This window comes from Nyctereutes procyonoides, unplaced genomic scaffold (genome assembly GCF_905146905.1).
Source record: "Nyctereutes procyonoides isolate TBG_1078 unplaced genomic scaffold, NYPRO_anot_genome, whole genome shotgun sequence".
NCBI lineage: Eukaryota > Metazoa > Chordata > Mammalia > Carnivora > Canidae > Nyctereutes > Nyctereutes procyonoides.
This window is the reverse complement of record NW_026575044.1, coordinates 1533141-1553733: the sequence shown is the minus strand read 5'-3', so window position 1 is coordinate 1553733 and position 20593 is coordinate 1533141. Positions and strand designations below refer to the sequence as shown.

Below are 20593 nucleotides of genomic sequence, written 5' to 3'. Positions count from 1 at the left end.
ATTTTCCCTACGCGCCATCTTTTAACTGTTAACTTCATGCCTGATCAAAGACATAACATCAAATAATGAACTGATGTGACAAATAAAATGCCAAAATTCCATTACCGATATATATACTAAAACCCTTTATAATCATTAAAAAAAGGTAAAAGCCATTTAAACAGACCTATGAAGCAGATATGAAATAGAGATCAATGTCTAAGTAACTGCTAGCATGATGGGACTCAAAGATCACAACTCTAACAAAATAAAGCTGTAAGTCAATCTGAAATTAGTATGCCTGCCATTAACACAGAACAGCCACAACTCTACTTCCTGAAGATACTTTGAATGGCTCAATATCCAAGGAAATGGCTAGCTATCCAAAGAACCACCAATGAATGCCTTTTTCTCCAATTCAATATGACATTTAGGGTTGTTTTACTGAATTATATTCTGAGGTGCAATCATGTTTTCTGATAAGAGGCTGGGATCCCCTTCAGGAGCAGTGGCCTGAAGGTGTGAGCGAGCCAGGAGGACCTCTTCCCTGAAGAGGAAATTGATCTGACTAAGGCCTCTCAGCAAAAACTAGAGCTCAGGCCCAATGTTCTTTCAGGGGCATCCAACCCAACATTCTAGCTCAAATCTTTCTGGGGACCTCACAATACCTCGGGAAAAGAAAAAAAAAAAAAAAAACAACAGTAGTTACAATTTCTAAAATATAAAAAAAAAAAAAATTTCTAAAATATTTTTCTCTAGGTCCATCATCAATATACTAATGGTAAGCACAGCGTTACATATAGAGAAGCTGAATCACTGTGTTGGACACCTGAACCTAATGTAACATGGTGTATCAACTACACTCGAATTTAAGAATTAAAACATAAAAATTAAAAGTTAAACATTAAAATAGAAAAAGTAAAAAGTTAAAAATTAAAATCAAAATAATAAATTTTAAAAATTAAAAAATACACTTACCAAACTGTCAATACTTACAGATTTTTGCTAAGCTAGATTAACTTCCTTTACCTCATATTAGCCATATTAATTACCTTCCAAACTTTCTCACTAAAAAAATATGATAAAAGTTATCACACCGAGTTTTATTAAGCTTTTGGGTTATATCTGTGGTATTTGACATGTCAATGCCAGTTGGGAGATTTTCCTATGAAGTAAGGACAGCTATGTTCTTAAAGGATATGAATAAAAACACTATCCCTTATGGTCTATCTCCTTTGACCTTTAGTAATTTCAAAGTCATACTTTTTAACAGAAAACAAGACGGGGGCAGCCCGGGTGGCTCAGTGGTTTAGCGCTGCCTTCGGCCCAGGGGTGTGATCCTGGAGACCTGGGATCGAGTCCCACATCAGGCTCCCTGCCTGCAACCTGCTTCTCCCTCTGCCTGTGTCTCTGCCTCTCTCCTCTCTCTCTCTCTGTGTTTTTCTCATGAATAAATAAATAAAATCTTTAAAAAACAAAGACAAAAAAACGAGACGGTATAAAGTACTATGAAGTTGTCACCTATCACGGTACCTTGGCAGCTTTGTTAACTTTGTCTTCGTTTTCTCTCTTATACACAAAAACTGAAGCACATTTGCCATCTTGCAGTACAGCGGGATAAACGGCAAGTCCAGAGGGTAAGGTGAAAGGTGGCTCCTTCAGCGTATAGCTCTTCAAGGCACTGCTCTCTGATCCCATCCCTTATGCGGTGAGGCAGTTCTGCAGCTCCTCTGCAAGCCAAGCTGAGCTGAAAGAAAACAGAAAACACTGGCAAACAGAAGTCTCCATCTGCAACACGCACTGGAGCTCTCCAAGGACCCAACCCAGCCACTCAGACCCACTTGTTTCTTTGATCCTCATCAACTAGGCCATCTGACAATGAAAATGGCAAATGCTCAGCAAGTTAGCAGCAATTGTTGTCAAGTTAACAACCATCTGCTCTAGAGAAAATGCACTGAACCGGGTACAGGCAGTTACTGCCCTTCCCCAACACCGCGGCCCTAAGGAGACCTTCCCGAGTGCGAGGGCAAACAGAACCAGAATAAGATCATCTGTGCTCCCTAGCGGGCTCACATGCCCTGCCTAACAGGGAAGTGTTGCAAAATCTGATTATTCATCAGTGAGAAAATTTCTGTATGTTCTACAAGAACTTAAAATTATAAAAAAAGAACATTACAACCTAGAGTATTTCTAACAATGATTAGAAACATGTTAACAAATGGAGAGTTCATACAGGCCAAGCAAAGCACTGCAACACCAGTCTGACAGTGGGAAAGGAAAGAGACAAGTCACTGAACACCAAGTAAAGGAAATATAACAAAGAGAGTGCCCTCCGTGCTCTTCCTGGTCAGGCTGAGTAAAAAGGGGAGTGCAAAACTGTGCAAAACATCATCCCAAATGCTAAAACACCCCACACATACACGAAATTCTCGAAAATGCTAACTACCCTATAATGACAGGAGATAAATCAGTGGTTGCCTGGGGTGGGGGCTCAGGGTAAGGGGCCGGTGGGAGAAGAGAGGATTGTGATGGGGAGGGGGAGGTATAAGGAAACTTTAGGGGAACAGATACATTTGTTATCTTGATTATGGTGAAGGGAGATTACAAATACTAAAACTCATCAAACTGTACACTTTAAAACTTGTTCTATTTATTCTATATCAATCATACCTCAATAACACTGTTTCAAAAAGAAATACACATTATGTATCTATGTCTACATATATGCATGTATCTACCTATTTATATACATAGAGACACATACACAGAAAGACTTGAAAAAATATGCTCAAGTAAGTATTAATAGAGATTTGTGGTGGGTGTCGGATCATGGGTAATTCACAGGCTGGCGGACAGACACACATGTGCCTGCACCTCCCAAATCTTCTACAATAAAAACACCTTTTTCTCTACAATGGGGAGACACATTCCCACAGTTATACCAGGACTGCAGGGTAGTCCTGCAGAGTCAGGAGAGCAGCACAGGACCTACCACGTGTGACGGGCACCTACCGAGAAGGCTTGCACTCGGAGGGAGTGGCCTTCACCAAGCTCCAATCAGGACTGCAACTCCAGAGGCACCAGATCATGCATTTCACCATAAGGATCCAAGAGCCTGAATATTTATGTGAAATTTCCATTTTTTTTCAAAGTCAGTTCAAATGTTTTTAGAACCTGTATAGGCCAAACTACGTATGTTTGAAAAGTTTGGGTCAGTTTGCAGTTCTGGCTTTACCATGATGTAAAAAATAAAACACAAAAGAGAGTTCTTACTAACTCTGGCGATGCCGCAAGAAGTTGCTAGTTCAAAATAACATGGCCGAAAATGCTACATAGAGCTTTAGAATTTTCAGTTAAGGAAGTCCATCCTTTGAATAAATATACACCTAATAATCATCACAGACCCACTACTTAGATTCTTTTTCCACTTTAGTGAAGTCCCACATGACACTTTGTGTTACCAAAGTATGAAATGCTGCTCAAGACACATACCTAACACAGAGAATCCCCAGCGCCTACAGACCCGCACACATCACTGTATAAGGAAGACAGTACATATGAGGGCTAAAGCTATCTAAAAATGAAACTGTTCGAAATCCAAGAATATTTCCGAGGATAAGAACTAAGTCATCTTTGCAACAAATCCACTGAGCTCCTATATGCTTTGCAATTTATCTTAAGAACAGTGGGGAAAAAAAAAAAACCACATCGTATTAAAAATGCCAAGTATCTCAACCATATGTCCCAATCTCTACTAGGACCACAAGTAAATAAAATTAGTGTTAACGCAGGCTCACAGAGAAAAGTGACTATTGTTAACTCCCCTGTTGTGGAGATGGTGTGGCCCCTGCCCACCTGTGACGATCTCACTGCTAAACAGTGAGGGTCATGTTCAGTACTTGGGTCTTGCTCCTCTGGTGCATAGTGAATGGGTCAAGTGCCTATTCTGGGCCAAAGGACAGTCAATTCACACGTCAGCCATCTCTACGACCCACTGCCTGGATGAAAAGCTAAAATGGCCAGATCTTTGCTTGCCTCAGGAATCTGAATGAACATGCGATATTTCCATTAGCTAAAGGTAAAAGGATGCCATGAGGTAGAGTCGAGTCAGGTCTCTGGTGAGCCGAAGCCATGAAGAAGCAAGCAGAAACTTGGCAAACACAGAGGAAGGCAGCTGGCAGAAGGAGGAAAAGCAAACACTGGGAGTAGCTTAGTCAGATTTATAGGGACACATTACTACCCTCCATCTTGAGGCTTGGGGAAGCCCAGCTGCAAATCCGTTTCCTCCCTGCCTCGTGGACACCCCTATAATCAGGGGTAGCCGGAGGTCGACCTGAGGTAGCTTGAATGGGTCCATGTTCTTTGAAACCAGTTGCCACTCTGTCAGCAGAAAACTCAACTCTACAACAACTGTCTGAAAAACCAGTCAGACTAGAGGGATTAGTCAGAGAAGGCTTACTTTGAAAAGTATGTATCGGAGGCTAGTCTAACTTCCTTCTCTCTCAGCCACAAAATAACAGCTCTCCAAAATCAACACCTGTGCAACTGGCAAGAAAACGAAAATCCTCTTGACAGAAAATCATGGTGCTTGTTTAGTTTTAGTATTAGTCCCCAAAGAGGGTAAGATGGTCACCAGGACTGAAGAGCGATGCTCTGGCTGAATGAGTGGCAGTCAGAAGAGGTACAGCGATGGACATTTACGTAGTCATTTATAGACAGCAAAACCCGTCTTTCTGGGAACCCTGGGCTTTTCTGCATCTGGACTTACAAAAGCTTTACAAGCTTCACGCTGGTCATTTTTCTTCGCAGTGTATATTTTGGGTCTAAGACATGAAGAAATTCAACCTTAAAGAAAAAAAGAAATGTCTCCCTTTCTTGAGAGAAAGGATGCCCCTTGACTGTTTTTGATAGCATGATCAACCTTGACGCTCCGTTCCAGGAGGGCAATGCTCACAGGGTAGTAGGATTACAGGCCGCCTCCAGCACAGACTTTATTTGGTGGCGATAAAGAGATGTGCTGTTGATCGCCTTGCAATAAAAAAGTCACAAGAAAAAAAAAAATCAAAACCCACAAAAAGATAGTCTAATACTGTGACCTCAGCATGGATATTTTGCAGAATTTACCGTCCCCGCTATTGCAAAAATGCTAGACGGGCAGTTTCGGACTTAAGCCGGCATCAAAGCCTTCTCTTGAGGTATTGGTTCACCGGTCTTCCTCCCTCCTTTTGCTTCCCAGGGAGCACATCGCATTTCCGGGCCACCTGTGGATTATGCAAGCGCTGGTCGAGGTCACTCAACCAAGAAACCCACGTCATCCGAGGAACTCTCTCTTCTTCCTCAAAAATTAATCGAGATGATCTTGGTTTCCAGCTCGCTCTGCTTGGAGGTTCCAGAGATACTTAAGGGCTCGCATGGTGAGTCCTTAGGTCGCCGCCTGTGCCGGTGGATCACCAGTTATCTGGTGGCGGCGTTACTCCCCCTCCTTTGCTCTGGTCTGTTTCAAGCGCCTATTCCCTGGACTGCGCTCAGTCCGGCCTTGCCAGCTGACCGGCAATACACAACGAAGCCTTTATGGGCCAAAAGAAGTAGGATTTCGGCTGGGATCTGAGGTGTTACGTGGTATGCACACCGGTCCTTAAAAGCTACCGCAACGCGGATTCCAGAACTCAGGACCCACTCGGTAGTCTCATGGTTTCCTAAATACACTCCGGCAACAAGAAGGGTTTTTCCTTTTTATCCTAAAGCAAAAGCACGCTGCAAGGACACAGGCGGCTGGGCCTCCTCCGGGCCCGGCACTCGCCCTGGAGCGCGAACGCAGGCGGCTCGCCGGCTCCCACCGCACGCTCCGACCCGGGGCCGGCGGGGTCGCACCGCCACCGCGGGGGGGGGGGGGAGGGGGAGGGGGAGGGGGAGGGGGCGCTCCCGCTCGCTGGCCCCTCACCCTCCACACCTGCCCGCGCGCCCGGCTGCGCGGCAGCAACGCGCCGGCCCGGGGTCGCCCGCGGAGCCCAGACCCAGAAGGCGCCGGGAAACAAGCGTCGGGAGGCCGAGCGGAGGCGGAGGGCACAGCTCAACCGGCGGCGGCGCCGCGCCGAGCGCGGACCCGCGAGTGGGGCGCGCGCCCCGCTGCCTGCGCTCCCGGCCCGGCCCCTCCCCCGCGGCCCGGCCCGGCCCCGCACTGACGGCGGACGCGGCGCGGCGCGCCCGGTTACCTGCGGGAGGGCGGCGGGGGAGGCGGCCGAGGGTCTTGGCTCCGGTCCCCAATTCGCCCCCTGTTGACACCAACCACCCTCGCCTACCCTGTGAAGCTGTAGCCACTACACCCACAATCTTCGGGGGGTACGCTCCCTCCGACACCATAGAGACGGGTCCGGAAACCGGACAGAACGCCAGCCTCCAGCCCTCCGGCACCACCACTGAGCTGAACCAACCCGGAACCGAGATAGAGCGGCCTCACAGGTGACTCTCACGCCCGTGCCATCTTGAGTGTGGGCGCCGGTGCCGGTCGCGGCTCCGCTCCCTCCTTCCAGCGGCCCGGGCGGCCCGGGAGGCCCGGGAGAACGTTTCTTCTATTGGCGTTTACGTTGAACTCTCAAGTTTGCCTTGATTTTGATCTTTAGGCCTTTAGCCGCGCAGTTTCAATTTGATGTCCGCCCGAATCCAAGATGGCCGCCGTCGCCTCTGACAAACCGTGAAGGGGCGGGGCGCAGAAAAGAAGTGGGGAAGCCGGCCGGGGCCTTCGGAGTGACGTCGCTCGCGGCGGCGGCGGCGATTGGTGGCGCCGCGTGGGCCGAAGTCGTGCCGTGGCTGGTGGAGGCGGGCGGCGCTGGAGGTGCTTCTGGCTTCAGCCGCTGAGACGGAAGTTTGGAGTTACGCTTGGTTCAGCAAAGGGTAAATCGCGGGTGCTCCTATTTATGGTACCTATTATCAATATTAATGGTGCTTATTTAATAGGACGCTGTGGGAATACACCTAATAGTCTTGAAACGACTAAGTGAACTGCGTTTTCCCCGCTCGCATCCCTGCTAAATGCTCTGCAACCTCACCGTTGACAGCTGACCTGAATAGTTCGATCATCCCAAACTTTTAGGTTCTTCCTGGTAGCTGAAGAGGTTTAAGATGGATAAGGATTCCACAATGTCTGCATAGGGTTGAGTGGAAGCAAAAAAGGTCAGATACATGCCATTAATTCAGAAACGTATTAAATATTTATTAGGGAGCAGGCTGGATAAGCTTGACCAGCGCTGAGCGCTCTGTTCTGGGTCAGCACTGTCCTTTAGAAATGGACTTCAAGCCCCAAATGTAACTCCAAAAGATTTTTTTTTTTTTTAGTAGCCACATTAGAAAACAGTAAAAATGAAGTTAATTTTAATATATTTTAACACAATATATCCAGAAGAGTGGCATTTAAACATTCATCCGATATACAGAATGGTTGAGATATTTTACATCTTTTGCACGGTCTTCAAAATGTGATACTTTTTTTTTTTTTTTTTTTTTAAGAATTTTTACGCACCGTATCTTCATGCTCCATAGTCCCTTGTGGGTAGTAACTACCATAGCGGAGAATACCATTCTGGGCAGGGTGACAACCACCTTGCACTAGAAAGTTGAGAAGCAGAAGTACAGTGCTCCAGAGGTAGGTTTCCATTATCAGTGTCCTCAGCTTCTGGCAACCAGAAATCTTCCAGGCCAGTGGCAGAGCCAGCACCATTAGGGACACGGCCTCAAATGGCATCTCCAGAGGCTGAGGCACCTTGAATTTTTAGCCTGTGTTTATTCAGGTGTGGAGAACATTTTTCTAAGATTTTTTTTTTCCTAAGACGTTTTAAACAGTTCGTCTATCTTGAATTCTTTGAAGAGTGCATTTCTATTTGTTGTGATAATTAATAAGCTGTTATTTTTTGCCAGTAAATACCTATTTCTGGCATTCATTATAATTACATCATTCTGGCGTATCATTTATAATTAGCAAAACATCCGGTGTCATCAGAAATCCAAGTGGCTAAAGCATTTGTAGCTCCATCTCTGGAATGTAGTCTTTCTGGTATGATTCCAGCTAGTTACCTCTGGAGTGTGAATTCTTGATTACTAGAATGCTAGCTGCTTCTAGGGCATGGCTTCAACCAGTTAACCCACACAGAATATTACACTGTCAATACTGAAATAATTTAAAGTCAGCAACAGACATCATAATACCCATATTGTAAGGACTGTTGGCCTACTTTGTACACTGTAAGCAGTACACAAATGTTGCAAAACTTAAACCTGATGATACAGACATATTCCACAAATGTTTGATATACACTTTTTCCGTGTCATGTACTGTGCTGACCACTAAGAAAAGAAGGAAGAAGACATAATCATTGCAAAAAAGTGGGCTCAAGGGGCCCAAACAAAACTTTTTTTTTTCTTTTTAAGTGCTTGAGGATGTGTGAGTAGCTTAATGCTAGAAATGTTATCTTAGTTTTGCAAAGTGCCCTGCCCCACCACCAAGAACCTGCAAGTTTCAAGCTACTGTTGTCTGAAGCTGAATATGAGATAAATGACCTTATACTTCCCTTCTCAGGTTTTTCTGACATTTGCTTCTTGTTTACTTACTCAATACAGCAAATACTTTACAAATGTTCATGGATGGTGTACCAGCCTCTGCGCTACAGACCAGGGAGACAAAGCAAGATTAATTCCCTGTTCTCATAGGCCCCAAATTTTAGGAGGTTGATGGCTAAGGGGAGAAGTAGAGACTAGCATATAAATGAACAAAGGTCAGTATGCACAGTGGTAAGTTCTATTAAAAAATAAAACAAGATGTCGAGGAGGAGGAATTCTACTCTGCCCTTCAAGAGTTTTCTAGCTATACTAAGAATTAAATTGACATGAGAAAATCAAACAAAAGTTTAGTAACATGTATACCTCCAAGTACACATGAGAAAGACTCAGGAAAACTAAGTAACTCACCAGAATGACCAAAGCCATCATGTTAAATACCATCTCCAGTTAAAGACAGAAGGGGTAGAGTGGAGGAGCATTTTTGGAAGGTTACCAGGAAAAGCCCAGTAAAGAAGGATAAGGTTTAAAGCCATTGCTTCTCCATGCATAACAGTTTCTAGCGATTTAGGGTCATCTCTCTTTTATGAATGGAGATTTCCCTTCTACATATAAATATCTCTTACAAAAGGGTAATTTCTACTCAGTTTTCAGAACTTCTCCTGATCCTGCAGTTTCTTAAAAATAATCAGTTTAGAATAATTGAATATGCCAAAGAGGCATACCTTGGAGTTTAATTCATTTAAGCTAGACATCGACACCATTTTACACATAAGGAAACTGATGTACAGGGAGGTTATGACAGAGTGAAAAGTTAGCTGGATACTATCAGGGAATGGGACTTTCCATCCATTAAAAAGATAATAATCTGAGAAACTGCCAATCACCCCCAGACCACAAAGAGCCAGAAAAGACCCCAGGGGATAAACATGCATTCTTCCCTATAACCTGCTGCCCTACAGTAGCCTATAGCTTCATTATTATACATTTACATTGCAGTTTTCACCTCTCCTGTGGAGGATGGCTGCCCTGACGGTTCTGACTAGGGCCCTGTAGGGCCCAAACTCCCCCTCTCAACAGGAAGGCAGAGTCCCCTGGATGATGGGAAGCACCCTTGGTTGGAGGCACTATGACCCATAAGCCATGCAAAGATAAAAAGAAAAGACCCCCGTACTCCCACTACAGTTGCCATCTTGAGGATGTACTTTCAGTTTTGGATTTTATAATAAACTCTTGCTTACTTAAAGGTTTCACTCTGAATTCCTTCTTGGCTGAACTCAAGAAATAAGGTCAGCACGGAGGCAAGGAAGGGACCTGCTGCTAACAGTTAAATTGAACAAAGTCACAAAGCTGGCAATGTCATGAAGTAGTTTGCCTACAGATTTCATATTTTTAACCACTGTACCATACTGTCATCCTAATGTGATAGAGAGCAACAAGTAAGGGAGAAGACAGGAGAGGAAAGGGAGTTACTTTAGATGGACCTCCCATGACAGCATCCCCCAAAGGTGATCGACTTGTGACTCTCATATTTGCCTCATTCTGCCTTTTCAAAAATTGTATTTTAATGCCTTCTTTCTCTACCATAAGTTCCCCAAGGAAAATAATCTGTGCTTTGTTCACTGATGGATCCTAGGTGCCTAGAACAATGCCTGGCACAGGAGCTCAACAAGTATTGATAAATGAATTGTTAAAAAAGAAAACCACAGGCCCAAAATGGTGTTGCTTAGGCCCAAACCAGGGCTTTACTTAATCTAGCTGTAGTTTCAGCCTTCCCCCAGAAGGTCTTAAGGAGTCAGAAATTCCCCAATGGGCACCAATGAATCTGCCGCAAGGGCCCTCCAACCTCACAGGAAGATGAGATCTTATGCATGATAAGACCACCCTACCATTCCCCCTAAAGGAAAGTGACTTTGTCTGGAACAATCCTTTCTTTTCGTTTTTATTTTTAATAATAACTTTCTTGCCCCACCCTCCTTCCTATAAAAACCTTCCACTTTGTACAGCTGTTCAGATCTCCTCTCTACTTGCTAGCTGGGATGCTTGCCCAATTCTTGAATTGTTTCACAAAATCAGGTCTCCAAATTTACTTGAATTTTGTTTTTTGACGGAATGAATGGAAGTATCAAAAGATACACACTACTGTTAACAGTCCCTATCTGGGATAGGGAGAGGGGATTACTTCTTTTGCATTATGTATCTGCATATAGTTTTATGTGTTACAGTTAGCATATGTTACTTCTGTTAATTTTGAAGTCAATTTAATAAAGGAATAAGGAGCTGAAATGTAAATTTAGATTGAAAGCTCTTGCATTCTTAACTGAGTCACCCAGGTGCCCCAAGAAGCTCTTGCATTCTTGTATCTATAACATTGCTCATGATTCTTATGTGGTAACAATGTTGCAGGGCAGGCATATCACAGTGACTATGAAGAACTTGTTCACATTTCCTGATAAGGTGTAGATGGCAACTGAGCTAATGTCACACACTTAAGCCAAGAAATAGTAACACGTGATTCTCTCCTATTTTCTGTTACCTGTCAAAACTGCACTTTTAGCTCAGGATAAGTTAAACATTATTTGCCCCGTTTCCTTAAAAATGGAAGTCCCTGTTTCTTGCCACTCCCATGAGTTGTCCTAAGTGATTCACAGGCTACCTCATCTGCTGAGGGTAGAAGGGTGTAGAGTTTCTTTTTGGGGTGCTGAAAATATTCTGGAATTAAATAGTTGTGATGGTTGCACCACCTTGTGTGCATTTTTATTTATTTTTATTTTATTTTTTTTGTGTGTGTGCATTTTTAAATGGTGACTTTTACAGTACATGCATTACTTCTCAAAAAACAAACAAACAAAAACAACCCTAATGTGTGTGAGCAGGCACCCTTGTGTATGGATATCATTGTCATCTTCATTGTGCAACAGTTGTAACAAAAGAGAACTCTACATCAATAGCAAGTGCTTTATGTCATATTCTGTTACTGTAACCAAAGTAACATGAGTTCACACCTTGGTAGGATAGAAACTACATTAGGTGGAGTTGTTACAGTAAATTTGCAGCAAATAGAACATGGGAATGGCTTCCAAAGCTGTGACCCCCAGAGCAAGGGTGGATGGGCTTCTATTTTTAGGGTTAGAATGAATATTGAGATAGGAAACCCTTGTCATGGGATGTAGAGGTGGGCATAAGGCACATGCACCTAAAGGAAACATGCCTATACACACATTGTATGTTATGTGAATGAAGCTTGTGATCCTCCCTCGATGGCGATTTTAGTATATTGAGGTAAAGGTAGTTTTGCCAGTCATTCTAGAAGTCACTCCATGGTCCATCTGCATAGATGAGTCAAAGGTTACACTCACACTGGTCTGGGAGTCTGCACCAGCTGGAGTCCTCATCAGGGCAATCATTATCATTGGAGGGGCAGTTTTGGTTTCCATTTGCTTGAGTTAAGAGGTAAGCTGGAAAGAAGAGCTTAAGGAAAAATGTGGGACCAAAGGTCGGTGAGTATAAACAGGTGGAGTCTACTGGTGACATTATTAAAAGTCAAATGTCAGAAAAATGGAAAAATGTGAATAGTCTTAAAGATAGCATTAGAAATATTTAAAAACAAAACCAGCTAGACTTAACTAATTTCAATGAGAAATGATTGATAAGTTCGGCTTCTCTTTCCAAAGCATTCCATTGCATTTCTGGAGTTTGTAGATGCTTGGAGCTCCCCAAATTTGTGTGGGTCTCCTTTTCAAAATCACTGAATTAAAACTGATTCCTTCATACCCAGCATTGGAAATAAATGAGCTCTGAAAGTTAGGCTAATTGAAAAGCAATGCTTCCTTAACTTGCCTTTCTGGGGTCTAAGCTTTGATGGGCAGCTCCACATCCCACCTGGTGCAAGCTGTAATATTTATGCTCTGTGGGGTTCAACTTATAGCTGAGTGCTCATTACACAGCAGACTTGAGACATTGGTAAATTGTAGGGATGGAGGAAGAAAAGCTGACTCGTAAGAGATATTTATTCTGCCTTTAAATAGTGGTTACCATCATCCAGATTCCAGAATGACTTCAGTTCCTCAAACTGCCAACCTAGCAAGATTAGAAGGCTTGGAAGAGAAAAGGAGTAGAGGAGGTGATGTGCATGTTAAACAATTCTTCTCATGGTTACTTAACTGCAGGGTTTCTGTATTAAGTGGTCATGTGGATCAAATAAAAGTATTTTTTTTGACACTTCAAAATCCTGTATGCTGGACCTCTGGTAATCAAAATACTTCAAATGCCTTGAGAGATCATGATTTGTAGTAACTGATAATTTTGCTAAGAGATGAACCTAAATTAATTCACACTCTAGAGTGGGATGTTGTTCTCCATTGCTCTTATTTTAGGTTATAACTCTCATGAATTCATAATGTTTGTGCCTATGGAAATTACCTGTGGTGGTGATAGATGTGAAGAAAAAGTGAGGAGGCTAAGGAAGTCATACTACTTGTGATTTGGAGGACTTGTATAGGCCTTTTGATATATCCCTGATATAATTTATATCAGTTATCGATTGCTGTATCACAAACCATCACAAACTTAGTAGCTTAAAACAGTATGACATATTTTTGCTCATGAATTTGCAGGGGTTTGGGCAGGGTGTGGCAAGGCAGCTTGTCTTGGCTCATGGGCCTCAGCTGGGGTAGTTTGAGAGCTGGGGGCTGGAGTCTTCTGAAGGCTCATTCACCTCTAGCAGTTGACTGGTTGTCTGCTGGGACCTCAGCTGTGATCACCTACTGCAGCCCCTATACGTGGCCTCTCCATGTTGCTTGGCCCTCTCACATCATGGAGGCTGGTTTCAAGAATGAGCAACCCAAGAGAACAAGGCAGAATTGAAAGTACTGTCTTTGACTTAGCCTTAGTCTTTATAACTTCTGCTTAACTCTATTGGTTGAAACAGTTAAAAAAAAAAAGTCTATCCAGGTTCTAGGGGAAGGGACATAGATGCCATTAATGACTGGAGGAGTATCCATATCATTTTGTAAGATGAGCATGTGAAATGGAATAGGTGGGGGTGGCCATCTTTTGAAAATACAATCTGGCACATCAGCCTAGAACTCAGAAACTTTAAACAGCACTTTATCATTTTCCACAAAAGGTCAACTCTCTAAGGTTGACCAGGTGGTCCTACTTCTGGTCTTTCTTGAACTCACTGACAAGACTGTATTTTGGTGATATGTCAGCTTAAGGAGGGGTGTGCCCCAATGAGACAGCTGAGATGGCTGGGCTTCTCTTCCAAGTTCTTCACAGCATGTCAGTCTCAGGGAGCAATCCACACGGCCAAATGCAGAAGCTGCAAGTCTTCTTGAGGTGCAGGCCCTAGACTCATACATCGTTTCTGCCACATTCTGTTGGTCGAAGCAAAGTACAATGTGAGCCCAAATTTAAGACACGATAAAACAGAGTATCTCATGATGTGAAGACTGAAGAATACTATGGCCACCTTTTTCAATCAATATATTTTGCTTCCTGGCCACAATTATTGACATTCTGTTCACATCAAAATATACTCACCTCCTCTCCCAAAAGTCTCATATCATTATGGCATTAGGTTCTAGCTTGAATGAGCTTTCTTGGGTGTGGTTTTCATGGTTCCTCTTGATTCGGGTGTTATGAACTGCGAGAAGTTATTTGCCACCTACCCTGCCCACTCCCACCCAACATACAATGATTGAAGCAGGGACAGGATAATCACAAAGGATACTTGCATTCCAAAAGGAGAGTGGTGGGAGATATGCAGAAGTTATTGGTTCATCACAAATCTCAAATCCTGCCAGGCGCACTTACAACCTGTCAAGTTCCCTTTACTCTGGGTCAGGGAATGTTCTTTAGTTAGGGCCACTTAATGTCAGAATCCTGCGGACAGTCTGTTTCTTGGAAGGCATTTTATATTTCTTTTCAATATTCTTATGGAGATTTTAATTCATTTTTCTCAAGAATTTTTCTAGATAAGTCAAGATAGATGTCACACCAATTTTTAAAAATGATTCCTGTATTGTAGGGAGAAATCCTTTTTAGCTCAGAGATGTTTTCTTCTATCTTGGCTATTGTTCCTGTACCTTTAAAAATTTATTTATTTATTATCTATCATCTATCTATCTATCTATCTATCTATCTCTATCATCTATTTAGAGAGGTAGGGCTAAAGGGGAGAGAATCTTTTTTTTTTTTTTTAACTAGAGTTCAATTTCCCAACTTGGAGCATAACACCCAATGCTCATCCCGCCAAGTGCCCCCACTCCGTGCCCGTCACCCAGTCACCCCAGCCCCCCGCCCACCTCCCTTTCCACTACCCCTTGTTCATTTCCCAGAGTTAGGTGTCTCTCATGTTTTGTCACCCTCACTGATATTTTCACTCACTTTCTCTCCTTTCCCTTTATTCCCTTTCATTAATTTTTATATTCCCTAAATGAATGAGACCATATAATGTTTGTCCTTCTCCGACTGACTTACTTCACTCAGCATAATACCCTCCAGTTCCATCCACGTTGAAGCAAATGGTGGGTATTTGTCGTTTCTAATGGCTGAGTAATATTCCATTGTATACATAAACCACATCTTCTTTATCCATTCATCTTTCGATGGACACCGAGGCTCCTTCCACAGTTTGGCTATTGTGGACATTGCTGCTAGAAACATCGGGGTGCAGGTGTCCCGGCGTTTCACTGCATCTGAATCTTTGGGGTAAATCCCCAGCAGTGCAATTGCTGGGTCGTAGGGCAGTTCTATTTTTAACTCTTTGGGGAACCTCCACACAGTTTTCCAGAGTGGCTGCACCAGTTCACATTCCCACCAACAGTGTAAGAGGGTTCCCTTTTCTCCACATCCTCTCCAACATTTGTGGTTTCCTGCCTTGTTAATTTTCCCCATTCTCACTGGTGTGAGGTGGTATCTCATTGTGGTTTTGATTTGTATTTCAAGGGGAGAGAATCTTAAGCAGATTCCACACCCAGTGCAGAGCCAATGCTTGATGCAGGGCTCCGTCTCATAAGCCTGACATCATGATCTGAACCAATGACCTTTCACCTCATTGAAAACCTCAGTGTATCCCCAATGATAGAATTTGGGAAGACTTGCCAATAATCAAGACAATTGGATGGATTTAGAAAAAAGCCCTCCAGGTAACAGTTGGAAAAAGGTAGAAAGATCACTTTATATTTCTCCCTATTCTGTTTCATGACTGAAGACCAGAGAGCTGGTAAAAACTAATCTTGTTCTAAGAAATAAAGACTCTAAAAGCAGGACTTCAACTGGGTTGAAGAAAAACCATTCTTTTCTGTGGGACCTTCTGACAATCTGGCTGAGGCTTGTCCTAAAGATTCTTAGCATACTTCTGGTGGCATGGAGCCAGCCCTACCATGCAAGGCCAAGTGAGAGCCTTCTGACTGCCAGCTCTGATCACAGCTACAACTAGTAATAATAGCAAGTTATTTTGTGTGATATACCTCATGTGTCATTTCTGGAGCTTCTGGAGTCGTGGTAAAATGTATAGCTTCAGTTGTCCTGTGCTGCGCAGAATAGGTACTGCTCTTACATATGGAAGGGGATCAGAAAGGGTAGAGTGTCTTCGTCCCCAAGTCCTGACTGGACACAGCAGTGGCTCTGCCATGTGGGGGTTGGGGGGCAACGCTAACCTTATGAAGATGACCAACAGAGATGCAGCAGTATGAAGACAAGGGGAGGAAACAGAACATGAGGAAGCTATTCCCAGCCCTGTGTGAGAAAGCACCTTAGGGAACTCTCTCGGAAAGAGCAGAAACCTCATGAGGAGAAATAATTTCCAGCTATATATCATGGCCTACGGCCATGGCAATTTAGTTATTGAAGTAAATGTGACTTTAATTTGCAGTCAAAATCTAGTGAGGCCAAGATATCTGACTTACATATAAATTGTATTTCTAAAAGTGCCCAAGGCCAAAACTTTCTGTTCTCTGAAGTATGTAAGAATTTTAGATATTCTTCCTTATTCCTTTAGTAAAATTTTCCTTCATAAATAATGTAAAGATAAGCCAGCTCATGACTGAGTGGAAAGTTCACAATTTCTAAATTTGTGAAGTCCTAAAATAATGAGAAAATTATACAGGGAGAGGGAGTGTGTGCGTTGAACTTCAGTGAGCACAGCCCCAGAAACGTTCTGAATTTGGGTGGTGTTCTTCCCAAATCAGCTCACAATGTTTTACAATGTTGGCTTTGTCTTCCTATTAATTGATGAGGGAAACAAACACAGAAGAAAAATTATGAAATTTCCTTACTGCCTACAGCACACTGAAAGTCCTTGAAACAGGCAGAGTGACCTTCCTCTAGGGACTCAACTGCCTTGATGTTACTATGTTGCTAAGGGCAAAAGGCAGTCTTAGCCTGACCTCTAGGATCCTTTAAGTCAACTTTAACATATAAAAATTCCTTTAGAGGGATCCCTGGGTGGCTCAGTGGTTGAACGTCTGCCTTCGGCTCAGGGCGTGATTCCGGAGTCCCGGGATCGAGTCCCACATCGGGCTCCCTGTATGGAGCCTGCTTCTCCCTCTCTGCCTGCCTGCCTCCTGTCTCTGCCTCTCTGCCCACCCCCTCTCATGAATAAATAAAATATTAAAAAATAAAATAAAATAAAAAGATTCCTTTAGAAATTTCCTTTATCTCTAAGCCCCGCGAGATTCATGTTGGCAATCAGCCCCCAAGCATATGACTGACCAATGTACATTTGAAGGATCTCGTGACTCAGATTGTATTAGATGGTAGTAAATGACCCTTTCCCAACAATAGCTAGCACCCTCAAGATCCTGTGAACCTTGCTTCCAAAATTCCTCAGAGACGCTATCCCAAACTCCCTCCCAACTTGAAGGTACATAATGGGCCACTCCTCATGACCCTGGTGCAGCTTTCTGCCCTCAGGTCCTGTCCTCGTGCTCTAATAAAATCATCTTTTTGTACCAAAGATGCCTCAAGAATTCTTTCCTGGCCATCGGCTTCGAAACCTAAAGTCTTTTCCTACATCATTAATGTCACTTATTACATGTATTTTACTTGGTATGTATTATAAATAATAAGGCAAGATATTTAGTATTGAGGTTACTGCATTGGAAACATGGAGATAGTTCAGAGTCTGACCAAATCTATAAGCTTGGGCAAGTCTTTTCATCTCTTCTAGCCAACAGCTTTTTCAACCAAAAGAAAGAGTGTGACAGGGTTTGGCATCAAAGGCCCTTTCTACCTTTAATATTCTGTAGTTAAAATGGAAACGAAGACAAAATAAATGTATACTTTCAGAAAGATCAATTACGTTGTGAGTTCGGACACAAATCATATCTTAGACTCACATATACCCTAGGAGCATATATACTTCCTGATACGTAGCAGGTGGTTAAGAAAATCTGTTTATGATATTTCAAATTTTTATGTTTGGTTTCTCAAATACATAGAGTTATTTAAAAGGCCCTTTCTAGCTCTATTATTCTATGCTTAAAATATAAATTAAGCCAAATAAATAGTGTAGTAGATCACAGAGGTTTTAAAATTTAAGGACAGAAGTCTTATTTTTGATTTATATATTTCCTTCAAAGCGTCATATAATTCCTCTCTCTAAATAGCAGGTGCTCAAGGAAATATCTCTAGATTATAGTTATTTATTTTGCTTTGTATGTCAAGTAAATTTCCAACATTGTAACATTAATGAGTTGCTTTCAAAACTCATTAATAATTATAAAGTCTATTTCTTACCACCTAAATCTTATAAATACAAGTAAATGAATGGGAAACAGTTAAGAAAAAGTGCTGTTCCTTAGTTTTCCTCAATTAGACAGCTTTCCACACTTTAGGTTTCATGAATGATAAAATTTAAAAGCTTAGTATGAATCTAGTTTCATGTGCACTAACAGATGTCAGGTTTTCTACCTTAAAATCAGAAAGAAAAGACTTCAAATTGCTGAAGAGAGTCTACATATATGTAACAATCTATGGCATATATTCCATTGTTAATTGAAAACACATAGTTAACTTGGGGAAGCAACCCTGAAAATGCAGATGGCATAGGGGAAAAAGGTGATATTCTTTTTATAAATTTTAAAGTAGCACACATTACATGAAAAACTCAAGAGTTTACAGGGGGAAAAATGGGCAGGGAAAAAGAAAATTCATATGCACTGTATAGAAGCATGAAACTCTTAATGAAACACATTAAACAGAAACACATGACTTTTGCTAATTCATTTGTACTTTATCCTTCTTTTTAATAGAAATTAAATTAGTCACTTAATGTACATAATGTAGTGTTTGTTTTCCAGTCTGATTGCCTTTCAGTATTTAATTCTGCATCTCTCTTTATAACATGGGAAATGTTATTCAGCATTAATATGTAGTTTCATGAGTGAACAGTGTCAAACATCAACTGTACCTAACAGAGGACAAAGGTATCAGAGTTAATTTGTAGTTAACAACATGGAAAAAAAATAAAAAAAAAAAACCCCACAGACCCGCAATAATATCAACATGCATTATTAGCCAAGATTCAAAGTTAACCCAACCCATACAGATTTCTTCTAAGCTGAGAGTACACAAGGAAAAGGATGACTTTATCGAGATCCATAGCCATAGTAGTAAGGTTCATCAGGGCGGAATCCATAAGCTGTGGCAGGACGTCCAAGAATGCCAACTGATTGGCCAAAGCCATCCATTCCGAGGCTGAAAAGAGAAAAAGGAATGATAAGTTGTACTGTTCATCACACAATGTAGGCCAAGAGAAGGCCAGGAATTTTACACCTCCAAGATTCTCTTCCTAGCAGCAAAAGTGTGGCTGTCATTTAGGCCTTTTTCTTGTTCTGTGAGTATGTATGTGTATATACATATATATATATATATATATACACACACACACATATGAAATATACACACATATACATGTTATATATAATATATATTAAATATAGTCATAAAACTTGTATAATAAATATTTACTTCTAATAATGTCTTAAAAATGTTGGAAACCTCTGTCATCAGGTACTATTCAAGACAAAGAGGAGGACAGATCAGAAAATTCTTAATAAATTAAATTACATTCACATATGGCTTTTATGCCAGAATATGAAAAGATTTTATGCGCTAGCAAGTATCAGTGGTAGGGAATGATAAAACTAAAACTGTAGTAAAATGATTTTTGTTTTTATAACAAGACCATTTTTTTTCATATGAAGATATAGTATTGTTAAAAAGGACATGCATTTTGAATTTTAGCTGTAAATTCTCACTCAGGCCAAATTATACTATAAACCTACAACTGAAAGAATGATAAGGAATTTTACAACATTTGAGTTAGCAAGATTTGATCTGCAAATTCTTCTGACTCCTCAATTAGAAAAAAACAAATAAATCGTACATGTTTCTTTTGATTGACAGCAAGATAATTATAAATTTTGTTTCAGTTTATTCCTTGGAAATAACAGAAGCCTAAAGATAACTTTCAGAGTTATAAAGATATTTGAAGCATGGGTAAACTTTATTACTTTGAAAATTATTCTTTCATCTACTACTAATTTAAAAGAAAATCTGTTCTCCAAAACACTAAGGATCAGAGAATTATCCAACACTTAGCAAAATGACAAGATATTTATTTTGCCAGGCAAAGATGGCAGCTATAACATGCTCATGCATAGCTCATGCAGTGAATGCTAGTGAGCTTATTTCCAAAGGAAACAATTGATAATGTAGAAACATAGACTTTGAGAAAATACATATATTTAAGTGTTTTAAGATTTGAGAGTATACTAGATGGAAAAATATTTTTTCTGGGCATCCTGGGTGGCTCAGCGGTTTAGTGCTGCCTTCGGCCCAGGGCATGATCCTGGAGACCCGGGATCGAGTCCCACGTTGGGCTCTCTGTATGGAGCCTGCTTCTCCCTCTGCCTGTGTGTCTCTGCCTCTCTCTCTCTTTCTCTCTCGCTCTCTCTCTCTGTCGCTCATGAATAAATAAATAAAATATTTAAGAAAAAAAAATATTTTTCCTGTATCAGAAAAATCACAATATGATTAAAAATTGTATTTACATAGG

The 20593-nt window shown here is 41.7% G+C and overlaps 2 protein-coding genes and 1 long non-coding RNA gene across 14 annotated transcripts in view; 1 reads left to right on the top strand and 2 right to left on the bottom strand.

Annotated features, from left to right (window-relative positions):
• Positions 1 to 6647, bottom strand: part of SCYL3 (SCY1 like pseudokinase 3) — a 47038-nt gene extending 40391 nt beyond the window's left edge. For 2 of the 11 annotated variants that reach the window (XM_055323694.1, XM_055323684.1), the window contains exons 1-2: positions 6279 to 6647; positions 1513 to 1726 (exon numbers count right to left, since the gene is read on the bottom strand). In XM_055323694.1, coding sequence (XP_055179669.1) covers positions 1513 to 1677 — 165 coding nt within the window. In that variant the 5' untranslated portion in view covers positions 1678 to 1726; positions 6279 to 6647. The other 9 variants (XM_055323685.1, XM_055323691.1, XM_055323687.1 and 6 more) reach the window with 9 other exon arrangements.
• A 153-nt stretch (positions 6648 to 6800) lies between these two features.
• Positions 6801 to 20593, top strand: part of LOC129508712 (uncharacterized) — a 56774-nt gene continuing 42981 nt past the window's right edge. Inside the window, exon 1 of the long non-coding RNA XR_008664230.1 lies at positions 6801 to 6870. This is a non-coding gene — a long non-coding RNA (uncharacterized LOC129508712). The remainder of the gene's footprint in view (positions 6871 to 20593) is intronic.
• KIFAP3 (kinesin associated protein 3) overlaps positions 18755 to 20593 on the bottom strand; it is a 145700-nt gene continuing 143861 nt past the window's right edge. For both annotated transcript variants that reach the window (XM_055323683.1, XM_055323682.1), the window contains one exon: positions 18755 to 19230. Coding sequence is in view for 1 of the 2 variants with exons in the window: in XM_055323682.1 (XP_055179657.1) it covers positions 19122 to 19230 (109 nt within the window). In the remaining variant the exon portion in view is untranslated. The remainder of the gene's footprint in view (positions 19231 to 20593) is intronic.